The sequence below is a fragment of the Sander vitreus genome, chromosome 15, assembly GCF_031162955.1.
Source record: "Sander vitreus isolate 19-12246 chromosome 15, sanVit1, whole genome shotgun sequence".
Lineage (NCBI taxonomy): Eukaryota > Metazoa > Chordata > Actinopteri > Perciformes > Percidae > Sander > Sander vitreus.
Window position 1 is genome coordinate 18,816,839 of NC_135869.1, and position 17,123 is coordinate 18,833,961.

At 40.1% G+C, this 17,123-nt stretch overlaps 1 protein-coding gene across 1 annotated transcript in view; it reads left to right on the top strand.

Moving 5' to 3' along the window:
- Nucleotides 1-1,235: 1,235 nt before the first annotated feature.
- The window catches only part of prkar1b (protein kinase, cAMP-dependent, regulatory, type I, beta), a 62,786-nt gene continuing 46,898 nt past the window's right edge, over nucleotides 1,236-17,123 (top strand). Inside the window, exons 1-3 of the mRNA XM_078269754.1 lie at nucleotides 1,236-1,367; nucleotides 2,633-2,820; nucleotides 16,368-16,538. Coding sequence (XP_078125880.1) covers nucleotides 2,647-2,820; nucleotides 16,368-16,538 — 345 coding nt within the window. The 5' untranslated portion in view covers nucleotides 1,236-1,367; nucleotides 2,633-2,646. The remainder of the gene's footprint in view (nucleotides 1,368-2,632; nucleotides 2,821-16,367; nucleotides 16,539-17,123) is intronic.

Consider the following 17,123-nt stretch of genomic DNA (forward strand, 5'->3'; position numbering starts at 1 on the left):
AACATAATATCTACATACAGTACATGGACTTGTCCCACAGCAACATTAAAATAGTTTAGATTTGTGTACATTGTTTCTGTTAATAATGTATTGTATTAAGTGTCCATTTCATTATAATATTCAGATTTATCATAAATAATTGAACATGCACATGTATTTTAAGTTCCATTAAAGAGGGGTAGGTGGAAGTGGGGTCACATCTGAGCATTTAAAAATGTACTTGAAAGTAACGCAATAGTTACTTTCTGAAGTAACTAGTTACTTTCATAATTTGTAACTAATTTAGTTACTTTTTGGAAGAAGTAACTAGTAACTGTAACTAATTACTTTTTAAAAGTAACTTGCCCACCACTGCAGATGTGAATCAGAAACATTGTTATATCTCAGCGAGCGCACTCATGATGAATATCCCATTGTTCCATTATCTGATGTCAGGGCCGTAACCATTATGAACATTGACATGAGGTCATGTTTAAAAAGAAAAATCTGAAAATGTCTGGGTTTTGTGACAGTTAAACATACACATGATAGATTTGATTGGCTCAAGTAAACAAAACGAAAAATAATTTAGGGTTACTAGCCTAAACTAGAGTTTTATTCCCGACAGTGTAGAGAAAGCTGTTAAGAGTTTCATATTGGGAAAAACAATTTGTAAAAAATACAATCTTGAGTAAATTAAATATCAGAACCAGATTTAAAATCAGCTTTATTGGCCAAGTATGTGTACAAATACAAGGAATAAACTCCAGTTGTTGCTCTAGTAGGGAAGATAGAAACAGACACACAGCTAAAAACAAAGAAAAGCTGAGGTATTAACTGTATATATATGACAAGCATAAAGCCTACAGTGTCTATATTGTTCATGTAAACTGTAAACAAGAATACATTTAGTGCAAATAGTGCTGGAATAAATAAGGACATATGAAAAATCCACACAATTTTCTTTATGGAGTCTGGTAAGAATTTTGTGAGATGGAAGAGAGGGTGGGTGGGTCGGCTGGCCCTGCATCACAGATGTTACTTTCAGGGTTTCTCTCTAGGCCTAAATAGCGTACGCATACAGTATGTCTTCATATTTGCAGATAAACCCTGTTCAATGTTACTGAAATACACCCCAATCCCTTTTCAAGTTGGATGTTTCCTTTAAATATGTTTAACCTGCAAATGCACTGGCGCGTGGCCTCGAGAGAGTACCGCTGCGGTCGAGAGGATGACAGATTGACGTCATCGGGACTGACGCAGAGCGAGCCGAGGTATCAGAGAGGCAGAGCAGCAGCAGCAACAGCATCTCGGCTAACCAACGGTACCTCACCAATCTCCCATCATCAGCGAAGTGTTTTCTCACTGAGCATCCTCCAGAAAGAACGGTAGGGACAGCAGCGAGAGCACCGACTAGACCGTGTTTTTATGAACACATCGGTTAGGATCAAGCCCTTCATAGCGTTTACATCGCAGTAAATCCCCCTTCGTTGTGGTTTGGTTGTCATTATAAGGTTAGCAGAGCTAGCAGGGCTAGCTGTCTAATGGATGCAACTAAACAGGTGCTCATTCATCACTAGATTCACAGTATGCATGGCAATATTGTTATATGTGGAACTGTTTTGTTGTTTGCTGTGAGGAAAACTTGGTAGATGTCATGCCCTAAAGGCATTTATCATGCATTTAAAAAAAGAAAACATCGTAGACGTGATTTCCATATGAGGAAGTGATACGGGGGAGTTTACAGTTAGCTACACCTGTTCAGCTTCCTGTCTTGCTATGTGACATGCTGCTATGTTATTTTACATAACTGTAGTCTGACATAATTGTAGCTGTTGTCATTATATAATTGGCTTTGCATCCGCCTGCTGAAGTGTTTACTTTCACAAGTAACATCCGTTTAAGCCAGTTTCCAAAACGTCATCTTCAAACAAAAAAATGGCCATGCATAGTAATACATCTATTGTGCATGAGGTGTGTATACCCCACTTAAATGCCTTAAATACTGTTCATGTAATTTAGAGGCAATTAACCATAACCCTCTTTTTTGGGCTCCTTCTGTCACATGCCCACAATCAAACACAGGTAAAAGGCATGCACATTTGCCCTAATGAAATTTTACTAATCATATGTCGACCAAATAAGATCTTAAAGCAGAACTGCTCATTTATATGCAACATTGTCCACACTAGTCTAATACACCCACATAGTCTATATTAAATGGATAGCTACTATGGTATAAACCAAATAGCAAACTCCCAGTTGACCAATTTATATATCTTTATAGTGTATGTCGTCATATCACCCAACCCTATAACTGCAGTACCATGTTTTTTATTGGTATTTACAAAATGAGCCATCTTCTTCAACTAAGAAAGGTAACATACAATTGCATCAATCATCATACACTGTCATGTCTTGCATTTCATGTCATGAGGTGGTTCCTCGACAGGAACCATAAGCAACAGGGTGTGAAATGTCCACTCACCTCCTTTCTACGATTCATTGCTCCTCTATTCTCTATCCTACTTTCCTCTTATCATACTGTATGCGCTGCATTTCCCCCCTCCTTTGCCCCTGTTCTACCCCCTTCTCTATTCTGCTTTCCCTCCCCTCCTCTCATGGTCCACCCTGTTTTCTCCCACTGCCACAGAGATAAAAGATAAGATGGCCACCTCCTCCTCCACTCTGGAAGAAGACGAGAGTTTGAAGGGCTGTGAAATATTTGTGCAGAAGCATAACATCCAGCAGATCCTCAAAGAGTGCATTGTGAACCTCTGCATCGCTAAGCCTGAGCGTCCTATGAAATTCCTGCGGGAGCATTTTGAAAAGCTGGAGAAGGTTGGTGATAACAAAGTTTTGTATGATTTAGATTTCTTAGTCTGAGTCTTTCTGTTATGTGGGGGCTCCGTGTTGCCTGAAATCTTGTGTGGTGAGCTTGAAGTTGGTAATTATAATGTACTTTAAACCTAAATACAATATATGACATTAATGTTCATTGCAGTGTGTGCCAGTTACCAAGTAGGGATTTATTGTTTGATTTCTCTGATATCAATATTTTCTCACCATGTATCACAATACAGCCTATGTAACTAAAATAGTCTATAAATGACATGAGTGGTTATTACAGGCTCAGTTACACACTGTAATGCTGTTTTAATGTTGTGGATACTTGCATGTGTAAAAAAACACACATCATCAAGTGTGCTGGTATTTCATGTGTACCGTGCACTGTGCACAAACGCTGTTTTATTTGTATGTTACATTGTATCTCTTCAACCGATGTTTGTAACACCATCACATATGAGCAGACAGAGAACATCCCAGTTAGTTACTGTGTTAAAATAACAGACTGTGCTCAAACTGTTATGAAAGAGCTTTCACTTTTCATCCTATAATAGGAGAATCCATTAGGGAATGACAGAGGAGCACCCATAAAAGGCCAGTGTCCTGTTTGCAGGCTCAGGGAACAAACTGTTTGTATCGGCCTGTCTGTCTATGAGCAGAGAGACACAAGAGGTGACACATTCATTTAATAATAGCTACAGAGATTAGAGTAGGCTTTTGCAAGAAGAGGGAAAAGAAAGATCATAACTAGAAAACAGGTTAAACAGGGCAACCTCTGTAGCACATTCAGTGTGGCTGACAAACAATGTGTGTTTGTGTCTGTCTCTTTTAAGCAGATGTGTTGGCTCCGACTGGCACCTCTACAGTGGCAAGATGCTTTTTACATGAAAGTTGCTTCACTGACTCCTGCTATATTTATTAGGTGATTTGAGCTAAATAACTTTCAATCTACTAGCAGGCACACCATACTGCTGATTTAAAGTTCTAAGAAGGCTAATACTATCAGTTTTTTCAGCTTTTTTTATAAAGGATCGCAGGATATACATATGTATATATGTCAATTGTGCCTAATATGCAAGTTAAGTTTTCTCCAAAATAGGGTTTCCCAGAGTGTAGCCTCAGTGGATCTTCTTTCCCAACGCTTGATCAGGCAGAAACACGGATGGGTAGTTTGATCAGATGATTGTGATTTTGATTTGTTTAAACAATGGGCTCTACTCATTCACTCCTGCTACAAATAGGTCATAAAGGTGTATGAGAGGGAGCTGTAGGCTGTCGATGTTGCCCTGAGGAGAGTTTAGGCTTTAGAAAGTAGTCTCCAACAAGAGAAGTGATTGTGAAGCACCATCAGATATAGCAGGGCTGAAGTTCAGCATCCCAATGCCTGGAAGACGGTCTCCATCCTTGCTGCTGGGATGTGTGCGTCTGTGCTAGCATGTGAGAGTCATCTGATTTAAAAAAAAAAAAAAGTCTAACAAGTGATATTTCCCACAATTTTGGTTTTTATGAAAAATCAAAGCCTTCATCATGTTATACAAGTAATGATGTATAGTGAATTATATTTATTAATGTATTGTCCTGGTATTTATTTATCTATACAGACCAATCAAACTCTTATTTACAACAATCTGTGCTTAGAACATATTAAGTCTAGGTTTTTAGGACAGAACCAACAAAAAGTTCAGGATGAAGGCCAGACTGTTCTCTTTAATATGTCCTACAGACTTGTTTATGTGTTTGCATCTGTCTGCTGTAAGAATCTGGAGCAGTGATCCTCGCAGAGCTCTGTGGCCAAGGAAACAGCATTGATAGTGGAGCTTCTGCTGCTGTTAGTGGGGACTGTAATGCTGCATAGTCAGAGAAGCAGCATGAATACTAATAGATGTGAGGAAGCTCAACAGAAGCATACAGTAGCAAGTTGCAAGTAATTTATGCTGTAAAATGACTGCACGCTTGCACACTGTGTTTTCTAGCTCAACAACAAATGAGCATCAAAGTTTTTCTGTTGTCATCAAAGCCCCTTGTTTAACATATGCAGAGCAGGTTGTATGAAAAATAGTTAGTCATTTACAAGTTCTTTGAGAAGGAAATATAAGAGAGAGGAAGATAATTTAATATTTCTTACATTATCTAACTAGCTAGCATAGATAAATAGGCTATAGTACACATGGGCCTTTATTTTCCTGAAACTGGGCTTTGGTGTCCAGAGGCGACATTGCAATGTGTACAAGTGGCTGGTGAAAGATAATACATTGCTAGGTGGGAAACATTATTGCATGTGACATGCTCCACTCACTGCAGTACATATCTTTCACACCCTGTGCAATAATGTAATGTATGTCATGCTCTGCTCAATCTTGCTGCCTGTGCGACAGATAGTTTCATCACACTGTCTCTACTGCTGTTACTTACATATATAGCATTTACTCAGCCCCATCCCCACCTTGGAATCACCCTGTAGGCTCTGATTATAGTGTCCTCAGAGTTGTTTTTTCTATTCTAATTTTTGTTTTCACTCCTCAATCTCACCCTTTGCATGTGACTGATGCCACAAACATCAAATACTGTCATCTAAAAAGCAGTAGTCTGACTGCTTACATGACTGCAAAACTAACAGTTCCACATAATATTTCTGTTTACATGACAGGAAATATTATTTTGATTTCCCAGAGGAAATGAGATTTGGAGTTTTGCTTCAAGAAAAAGTGCCCCAGTATCAAGAGGACTCAAATGGAGGACACATCTGACACTAGTGCAGTTCCCCAATAATCTTTGACTGCCAAAAAAAGACACTTGATTCACACCGTGAGGCTGTAATCTTAAACTTAGAATGTGTTTGCACATGCACATAATGACACTATGATCATATGTTATCATTGATGCTTAAAAAGCATATCTTAGGGTAGTAGTAAGGGTCTACAGTATGGTTTAAGGAACAGGGCTTGAAATGAAATCACCTGGTGTATACAAGTTGTTAGAATAAAAAAAAAACTGCAGTCTTTTAGCCCTCTAGGGTCCACCGTTACCCAACACTATTCCAGTCAAGCCTTTTAAATCTAGGCTTTTAAATCTGGGGCTAGATCAGTCATTTGTGGAATTTGAAAAGGCCATGTTTGTTTTTGTGGTGTCCCAGTTATTTAAGAGGCTTATAGTGCTCCTTTACCCCTGCGCAGGGTAACTTTGAGGACAATATTTGGTCCATTTCTGTCCATTTATTCTGGATTTCATTTTCTATCTTGTATTGTTATTAATCTTTATCAGTGTTCCAGTAATGGAAGACCATTTTTAAATGCAAAATATATGGAACTTTAAGAATGTTGTTGAATCAAGTTGTCAGGTCTTGTTTCTGAAGCTCTTGCACTTTGTCATCACATTTTTACCTGCATGTCACCCTCTATGTTTGTCTTTGTTTCTCTTTCTTCACTCTCAGCCATTTTCGTCAGCACTCGACGCCCACTAGAGGCGGTAACCTAGGCAACAGTAGAGGATAGATAGACTGTAGTCATGTGTTGAATGAGCCCCTTTATTTACAAAGTTAATTCCATCTCTCCTTTTATGTGTTGAAGTTTTTTTTGTGTGCCAATTAGATCACCGTGGTATTCTTTCTCCCCCTTTGCCAGACCTAACCTAACCTCATATCTACACAGGATCCATTTCATAACGCATTCACAAGCTTATCTTGAAAATGTTTTTTCTCTGTCTCGGTTTCTCATCGTCTGCTCTCACAGTTTTGTTCTTTGATGTTATGTTTTTTCCTGTTTTCCTCTGCAAACATACTTCCCTTTCTTTCTTTCTTTCTGAGTTTGTTTCTATCTTGGTTTCTATTTGGTGTCTCTCTTTTAAACACTAACGCACACCCACAAACTTGAGTGCATACAATCATTAGTCTGACTAGTTTGTTTTTAACTTTTGTTTTGACATAATAAGATGAGTTTGGTACTCAGTTGACATTATGAATGGGAAAATAACAGGCGTCTCACTCCTTTTCATCCTGCCTATTAATGCATAGTAATGATGCCTTTGATCCTTAAAACAGTAGCTTCAGATGGGTGTTCTTATCTCCCCACCTCTAACAGCTCAGCTCAGTGTGGAATTTTCATCTCAGTGAGTAGTGAACCTTAATTTTTGGCACACTATAGTGTAAAAAGACATTTTATGGGACACCTTAGCAGAGTTTTGAAAGTAATCTGACATCTCTTAACCAACGTTTTCTATTTGTTAGTGTGTTTCTCACTAGTATTTACTGTAGAGTTACACTACATTTACAGTAGAATACACAGTAAGTTTGTTTCTTATTAATACAAGAGCTTGTTGTGCTCTCCCATGAACAGCAGAGATATTGATATTGTTCTCTGATGCTGCCTAAAACGCTGGTATCGGTATCGGGAAGTACTGGAGTTTATGCACCAATCCGATACCACGTAATAAAGCCCTAAAGAAAATCTACATTAAAGTAGTTTATTTATGTTCTTTTTCCGTTATAACTGACTGTCAAACTGCAGAATAAAATAAAGTTCTGTTGCGTTCATGTTTCACAAAGAGTTTAACCTGAGTCAGACTGACAACAAAGATAGAAATCATATCACATCCATACAGGGATAGTAGTATACAGTTGTTAAAACATTATAAAATATATGACACACTGGTATCGGATCGGTACTTGGTATCGGCCGATACGCAAGTTCAGGTATCAGAATCGGTATCGGGAAGCAAAAAATGGTATTGGGCCATCTCTAATTGAAACAGTGATTATTAGAGAATGGATTCCATTACGTATCATTACGGATCCGTCCAACAGGCAGCACCAGCTACAAGTGCCAGGACTGAATGTGTGAGTGTGGATATGTCACTCAGTATATCAAGTTAGCAGCTGCCACGCAGATGTTTTATTTAATTAGGCTCGTTGCATCCTCATTAGGCTTAACAGTGTTTTCTGGCATCCCAGGACCACCGTCATTTATAAGAATCAACTTGCAAAGATTCCTGGTTCCTTGTGTAGCACTTTATTTCCACAGAAGACTTTCTCCTCTTTCTATTACTTTCCGTAAAAACACATCTGATGACGTAAGATGCGTCTCTCTCTTTCTCCATCAACACTTTGATCATGAAAATACCACCTGCACCGGCAACTAAATGTTCGGCGCATGGCAGCCGGCTGTGTGTGTGTGGTGCTTGGATGCACCAAATTGTGTGACTACATGCCTTGGCACTTTTCTGTAATTTCAAATCACAACTTAGGACCCATTGAAAATGTTGCTTTGTCATATTTTGGGGTGCTGTTCTCCATTAATAAAGCGAACACGTTTAGTAAAACCCCTTTCTATCTTGTTTTTTACAAGGCCCTTGCAGAGGAGCAGTTGCTAAACAGTTTCTGCTTTCTCTGTATATGTGTATCTGTTTGTGGTGGTGTTATGTTGTGTTAAGGTTGGCACAATGCCCACTGTGTTCCTTACGCTCACAGGGCTGTCATAAGTTTGTGTCTCATGCTTCACTCCTGGCTTTTTAAAGTGTCTCCCTTAATCCTCTTGGCCTTTTATTTTTTCATTCCCCTCTCTTTCATCAGCAGCCATATCCATTTAAGTTTTGTCTCACCCACTAGTATCCCGTCTTTTATATATTTTGTTTCTTCTTGCTCTTTTCACGCATTTTCTTTGTTGACCGTCTCACTCAAAATTGCTCTATACCTCCATTTCTCCATCCAAAATTGGAACTAAATTAAACACATACCCATTTCAGCATCCATTCATTGCCTTTAGAATACATTTAAAAGAGATTGTATTGTGCAAGGCTTGAAATGAATTAGCTACAAACTAAAAGCTCTACTCTCATTGACATGCAATATACTGTATGTTTGTAGTTTGCAACTAATGTTTTTTTTTTTGTTAATCTTTTGTTAATATTGTCATCTTAAAATGTCTTTATAGAAAAATAGAAGATATTTAGTTTACCATCACACAATAAATGTACTTAAACGATTAATCAATTATGAAAATAGTTTTTAAATTAATTTTCTGTTTGAAAAAATAAGAATAAAAATAATTAATTACTTTAATTAATTATTTTATTCTTATTTTTTCAGCTCCAATATTGTATTTATTGTACTTATTTACTTTATTACTGTGGTTTTATTGCATGACATGACTGCCAAAGCACTTTGTAACTACCTTAGGAAAAGTGGTATTTAAATTAAAGCATTTCTACAACCCTTTAACCCATTTTGTCCCCAGTTTTTTGTTTTAAAATATAACATAACAGCATCAAGAAAGTTAGACCTCTTTCTTTGTGTCTCTACATCTCTATTGAATGTAGGCCAGTGTTGCATTGATTATATATTGGTGCCTAGCGTCCCTCAGCATCATAATGCATGTCAGGTAAAACTAATTTTTACCGTACTGCATCAGCTCTGTTTGAAAGATCCTATCACATTGCATTATGAGAGAGTTCCTCACTTACTGTCTGTCAGTCGATCAGTCAATCAGCCACTGTCTCGCCGTCCCCTGTAAGATGAGAAGCCTTTCTGTGCTGCCAGCCATTGAGCTGTCACCAGAACCTATCATAACAAATCTGCCAGTTCCTTCAAAGGCCTCTGATTGACAATTTGTCAGGAGGGTTTGGTTATTTGTTGAGTCTGCTGAGAGCATTAGAATTAGGTGTAGCTTTGGATTATCTCCCCTATATTTTATGTTTGTTTTATGTTGTTTCAGTCTTCCTCTTGTTTTGCTCTTTAACTATTTAGATCAATCTACATATGTGTGTGCCAGAGATGTGTGCAAACAGCATATTAGCAGCACAGGTCTAGAATATTCAGTTTATCATCGGTATGTCCCATACAAAAGTTTGTAGCACAGTGTAATTAGTTTCAGCCTCTGTGTTCACTCATCACCACCATGCTGGGAGTGGGGTATTCTGACAAATCAGCCTAGGGAGCAAGCAGTGACCCGGGCCTAAACCTCCTCCCCAGCCAACCCTGGGGCCCCTACAGGTAAATCGGACCCCCAGCCCCTGTTTCCCTGGTGGTCCTTCTTTGTCCTCTCTCATCTGCCCGTTGCATGCCTCCTTCCTCCCTAACTAACCTGTGGTTGGTGTGAGAGAAAGAGAAAATGTTTCAGGTGTACTACAGCACGAAGATGTAAAGCCCTGGGACAGAGAAGTGACGATTCGAGATTGGCAGTCAGATCAGGCTCCTTAGATTGAATCATCGAATAGTCAACTATTCGGAGTCACCCCTACAAGATATACTTGTGAATATAAATATTTCAAAGACACATGCCATGCAACTGCTGAGTTAGGGTACTGGCACCTTTTTTGGTCCAATTCAGGCACTGGTTAAAGAGATACCTACCGAAACTACACAGGAATAAAGCTGTGTAAAGGATGTTTGCCTGAGCAGTTCACTAATGTTATACCCAGGCATAGTATTGGTAAAGCAGGTAGAATCATGTGGTATTACCAGCAGATTGCATACAAATACTAGGGCTGCAATTAACAATCATTTCCATTATTGATTAATCAGAGAATTCTTTTCTTGATAAATCGGTTATCAGTATTTCCTTTAAAATGTCAGAAAAAAGTGAAAAATGTCCATTACAATTTTCCAAAGCCTAAGCTGACATATTCAAATAGGTTGTTTTGTCAAACCAACAGTCAAAAATCCAAAGATATTGTGCTTAATAATTCAGACTAAGGAAACTAGCAAATATTCACATTTGAGAAGCTAGTTTTTGTAAAATTGTACTTAAAAGATTCATTGATTAGCGAAAGTGTTGCAGATTAATTTTCTGTCCATTTACTATGCATTGATGATGCATCAACAGAGTTTCAGCTCTAAATAATTCCCTTTTCAATTCTGATTCATAGGATGCATGATGCAGTCTTGATAGATGTGAAACGTATCTTATAGATTGGTTGAAAGTACTCAAAGCACTGAACAACAGCGACCCCTCAGTAACGAAAGAACTACCACTAACATCCTGCAAGCGTGAGAAAACTGTACTTGTGATGTAAGGAGCAGGGTATGAGTCTTGCTCATGCTATGAGTCTTGGCTGTCATAGCAACAACAGTTTATTCACCATTACTTGGGATGTAAAGGCTGGTCCCCAGAAGTTTATTTTAGAATTAAGACTTGGTTGGAGTGTAAGTTTTACACTGGTTAAGTTTTTAACAGATTTGAGGGTTGAGTAAAAAAAAAAAAGAATGTCATAAATGGAGAGTTACCATTGAGATATGAGTGTGTGTGTGTGTGTGTGTTGCAACCATAGAGAGTGAACATCATTTCATAGCCAGGACGTCAGCTCTGCACACACACACACACACACACACACACACACACACACACACACACACACACACACACACACACACACACAGTCCTAATACAGCAGCAAACTTTCTGTCCATTGTGGTGCTGTAATGGTGTGGAACAGAGTGATGAGTAGACTGTTAGCTCTGCTGGTGGATCAGCTCTCCATGCTTCATTACCTGTGTGTGTGTATCTGTGTGTGTGTGTGTGTGTGTGTGTGTGTGTGTGTGTGTGTGTGTGTGTGTGTGTGTGTGTGTGTGTGGTACATTGTTGTTTTTGGTTCACTCGCATGCTTTCAGCTCTGACAGTGGAGAGAGAAATTGTCTCTGTCACCGGATTAGGGCAACCTAAGGTAACCGCTTATGAATGCTTCCTTTTTTCTAACTAATATCAGAAATGAACTTCATGGAAGAATAGATATTTTGATGTATTTGTGCTGCGAGCCTACTGAGCCTCTCTGATGGGTTCAATGCTTTTGCGCTGAGCATGATGGGTGGTTAGGCTGATTAATATTGGTTAGTCATAGCTATTAGGATGAGAGTTTGTCATAACTTTTGTTCATATTGTATTGGTGCAAATTGGTTCAGGGAATGAACAAAACAGGAGTGGCCATTTTAATATGACTCATCATCCATCAGTGAGTTAAAATTTGAATTGATAATGGTTTAATAACAGTGACTTTTGATTGAGAGAGTGTGGCTGGGATTGCATGTGTCATCTTTTGTCTGTGTCTCCATTCTTTTGTATATCTCTGACCCACAGTTACTGTGTTTCTAATGGAAAGTCCACTTTTTACAGAGCTTCTGTCTCCTGCTTACGTCTGTGTCCTCTGTCTCCTCTCCCTCCTCTCCCATCCTCTCTCTCTCTCTGGCACCCAGCCGTCGATGATGACGCATGGAGAGCAGAGGAGAAAAGGAGGGAGAGTGGAGGAGAGAGTCTGACATAGGCTTATATCACTGATACTAGAATGGAAAATACAGTATATTGGTAAATAAATAAAATAAATGGCAGGGTATTAAAATATGTGCACTGTGCTTTTGGAAAGATATTAAATGTTTGAAATAGAAAAACAAAATTGCAATACCTCAGATTGAGATACGATTGCAACAAGGTGAAATGGTTGCAAAAAAACAATTGCAGATGTGTGTTGCTTAGGTACTGTGCATAGCCCTGGAAATGATAAATGGCATTGCCTCAAACTGCAGAGCCTGTGTGTTGTTACAGAAGAGCTAAAGCAAGAAAAAGTTTACCTCTGCTGCTGCTAAAGACACATTGCAGCTGTTCTCAGCTCACCTTGGACTAATGAAGCCTCCTCTGCATTTACATGTACGAGACATCGAAAGTCATGCTGCACATGTTTTCTGTGGTTGAGCATTGGGACCAGAACAGTATGAGGACTTGTTGGAGCCAGACACAAAGTCCTCACTTGATGCCTGACCCTCTGACCTAAGAGGAAAGCGTGTGGGTGGGGCTGGAAATCAGTAAAGAGTGGGGAAGACACTGGTACAGAACAGTGTCTGGCACACACTGGGAATGTATGGGACGATGATGTATTGATGTATCCCTATGGGAATGTTTGGAGTCATAGAGCCACGCACAAGACTCCATTTGATTATAACAGAAGTCCGCGTTGAGGGGCGGGCTGGGGTGGTGGGGATGGGGGGGTGGGGGTGACATTTTCCCTTCTGTGAATTGAATCACTGTAGATGTGTGAGAGACAGAGATCTGTCAACAGGCATCAGAACTGGTGTGTTCTGTGCGTGTGTGAATGAAGGTGTGAGCCACCGTTGCTTCCTGCTCCAACTTACCGCCAACTATTCAGATGCTCACAGTGCCCAGTTGTCATAGTGACAGGGGGAAAGCAAGAGGAGCCTGCTTAGTGCGCCACCTGATTGTGACTGTGTGCGCGCGAGAGAGGGAGAGTGAGGGCTGGAAAGCAGAGACAGAGAGTTGCGCAGGAGCAATGAAAAGACAGGCTTTTTGCTGTAATCAGTGTTTTCATCAGTAGTCTTGTTCTTCAGCTGTGGTGTCGTGGGGATTGCAGACATTTTGCCACTCGTGCTCTCTCACTCTCTCTCACACACAAACTTGGATTCTCTGATTACTCGCACACACACACACACCCTCAAAGCTGAGCGTGCTCGCGCACACACACGCACACACACATACACGCACACACACAAAACAACACACATACACACACACACACACACACACACACACACACACACACACACACACACCACAACACAACACATACACACAGCGGTTGCTGTGCTGGTATGGCAAGATGCTGCTACTGCGATGTGGCATGTGTGTCAGGTGTGTATGAGATGGGGATCAACGTGTGTTGATTCCCATGCACACTTTGACACACTCACACTTTGACTTGATGCCTGGTGCCTCTGACAGGCTGAGGGACATACAGCACACCTGGCCAGGGGCCCTCCATGCCATGGTAAATACCTCTGCTAACAAATTTAGCCTGTAGTTAGCCTCCTGGAGCTAACCTGTATGGTCTCATACAGGCAGGAGCAAGTAGTATACAACACTTTGTTGTCGAAGCATGTGAAGTTTTGTTGCAAGGTAAAGATGCTTGGTACTACCTCGTTTGAGTGAGTGTGTGTGTTAATAGTGATTCTGACTTGAGTGAGATGTATGTATTTGCAGCGCTTGAAAGAAAGGGAAGTGTTATGTTTGTTTTGGCTTTGCCTTTGCTGTGTTTAGAGGGTGTAGTGTGTTACCTGATTGCAGACCTTTCCAACTTGATTAAGCTGGAGCATGTGAGCTCTCCTCTCACCCTGCAGTCTGCCTGTGCATGTGTTTGTGAGATTGTGTGTGTGCCTGTTTTGATGCTGCTCTCTGCCTCTACCTCCTCTCTTCTCCTCCTGCTGGCTGTGTTCCCTCAGGCAGTGACTCTGCGTAAGCAAGAAGATTGTGTATGGGATCTGCATTTTACACAGACAGTGAGCAAACCCTAGGAGCAGGAGAGACACAAAGTCAAACAGAGAATGGAGTGGAATTAAGAGAGATAGTCTGTGACATAAAGATCATTAGATGAAAGGATACCAACTCACAGAATGAGTGAAAGTGTCTAACTGGCTGCTGTTCTGTCATCATTATAGCATTGTTGTATTACATGTCATTTAGCTGATGCTTTTATCCAAAGCAACTTACAATTGTGTATATATCTCTCTCTATCTATCTATCTATCTATGGTTGCATGCCTCTGGAGCAACTATGGGTTAAGTGTCTTGCTCAAGGACACATTGGTTGATGTATCGTAGTGGGAATTGAACCCAGATCTCCCACACCAAAGGCATGTAGCATATCCACTGCGCCATCACCACCCCTGTTACTGTCTCCATTACATTATGCTGCTGGGATGATCGAAAGAGATAGTTGAGAAAGAATTTGCAGAGGCGTGAGGTCTGGATTTGACAATTTTGTTTTGTCTCAGTTTTCAGGTAATATGACAGCCTCCTCACCGTCACCTCGTCTCTCCACCTCTCACTCTGGTTGTCTGTGTCTCTGTCATCTTTGTGATCGCTCTGTCACAGGTTGTCTCTCTCTCTCTTCCTCTCTGTCTCTGTCTTTCTTTTCCTGTCAGTATATAGGCAGAGTGAAGCAGCAGCATTTTCTGCTCCCTGCTCATGCTCTCAGTAATCACTCTGCTCCCAGGTGTTCCGGGTGTTATTTTTTTTTCTTTCTCCCCTCTCCCGGTTCACTGAGAAAACAGTTGCCTCACTATGTTTCATAGAAAATGGTGGTACATGAATTATACAATGCACTCCAAAATTTAGAGAATGAAAAATGACTTAGGCGATTAATGATACAAAAGTAGTTGATGAATTTTCTGTCGATCACATCAACATCAAACATTCTATGGCCGTTCAACTAAGCACTTACCATAATACAGTCTCTCCAGAAAAACACGATTATGCGATCGCATAATTCACTGCATAATCAAAGCATTTTTTTCAAATACGCCGCACTTTCTCCCCATAAATTGCCGATTTCCGCACAAAATATGCGGGGCTTGCATGATTTCATAATCCCCGCATTTTCGTTGCAAAAAAGTCATATATCTTAGCAGAAAGTTGAAAAATGTTGCGTTTACTTCACACAAGAGTTATGAAGTGACGTAATTACGCAACGTGAAGATCATCGAAAAGCTGCAAACCTCGCGAAGCCATGATGAAACCGCAGTTTTTGCAAGTTCCCGCAATTCTATTGCATAAAATTGCATAAATATCCCGCATATTCCATCGCATTTTTTAAGAAAACGTGCCGCATAATCAAGGATTTTTGCCCGCAACAATCACAAAAAAACTCCACATTTTTCTGGAGGACATAAAGCCATTTGAATATTAGTATTATTGTCCCCTTGGTTAGAAAAGACTGTCCTGAACTCCTTAACAAAAGTTGGTGAATATATTTTTGAATATATGGATTGTTGAACTCATCAATAATGAGGTAATCATGAGCATTTCTACTGCAAACTAAAGCGAATGTAGTGGATTTGAAAATGAAATAGAAATGTTTGTCTTGCAGTGGATGTTGGCTACCTTTGCACAAACTGGTATCCCATTGCCCTTCTCTACAGCTGCTTCACACATTAACAAGCCTACAGTGGTTTTGTTGTGTACTTATGCTAATGTCTTAATCAAGTGTGCAATCAATAATTCATCACCTGCAGAGTGTTCAGTAGTTGAAACAATAGGCAGCCGGAGGCACCCTGTCTCCTCTTTGATGTCATTATTCCAGAGAGGAGGAGAGTACCTGGCTGAGCCTTCTTCTCTCTGCATCTTCAAGCCTGCAGATATTAATATTTGATGCCTTTCACTTCATGCCACAGCAGCCAGATGTCCAGACAGCGTGCACTCAGGACTAGGACACGCCCGTTGTACTTTCTTTGAGTTTGTGTTTATACAAACCTGTTATGTTGTCTGAACTGGTTAGGAATCCACATGATGCTTGTGGTTAGAAAGGGTGCTCGGAGAGGTTCGTCAGTCCATCTTCATGTGATCGTTAGTGAAGTAAAAGAATAACAGATGCTCGCAGATGATCTTGTCTTCTCTTGCCTGAAGCTGCATCTATTTTCTTTTTTACGAATTGGGCACGGTTTTCTTAGGCCATCTGATTATTTATATTTTGTTATACTTTTTTCTCTCTCCCTCAATGTGTGCCTCTCTCTATGCTTGTCCCTCTAACAAATGTGTTTCTCCTCTTGTTTTACAGGAAGAATGCAAGCAGATCATGGCACGACAGAAATCTAACAGCCAATCGGACTCACACGATGATGAGGTTTCTCCCCCACCGCCCAACCCTGTTGTCAAGGCCCGGCGCCGTAGGGGAGGGGTCAGCGCCGAGGTCTACACTGAAGAGGACGCTGTCAGCTACGTACGCAAGGTCAGCTTTGTCCAAGCACAGACACAACAGCACACACAGCTAGCACATACCAAATGCTTGTTTATACAAACTGTTTGTTACATGCAGTCAATGCATATATATACAATAACACAGATTCACTCAAAGCTGTTTGTTTTGCACAATCAATACATCATAGTAACAAACAATACAATAAGAAACAAAATGAATATGTGCATAAGTGACAGGGGGCTTATCCAAAGCCCTCCCCAGTATGAGAAATTTAAAATACAGTTTAGTATAATCAAAAACATCAAGCAGACGTCGAGGTTGATTATTGTTAATTGGTTGGACAGAGAGTCCTTCTGTTGACACCCACTCAACAGCACACATGTAAACACATTCATTGAAACATCGTGAAAGTGGGAAGGGAGCAGCAACCCAGCAGTTAATAAACAGACTTGGACACTTCAGAATTTATTTGTAGCAAAATACACAGTTTGTGAGTCAGCTGATGAAGTGATGTCTAGCACAGATGCTGAGATTCGACTCTGTGATATTAGATTGACTGTGATAGGCTCCACTCAGGTTTTTGCAGATCATTGACATTTTCATCATGAAATGTAA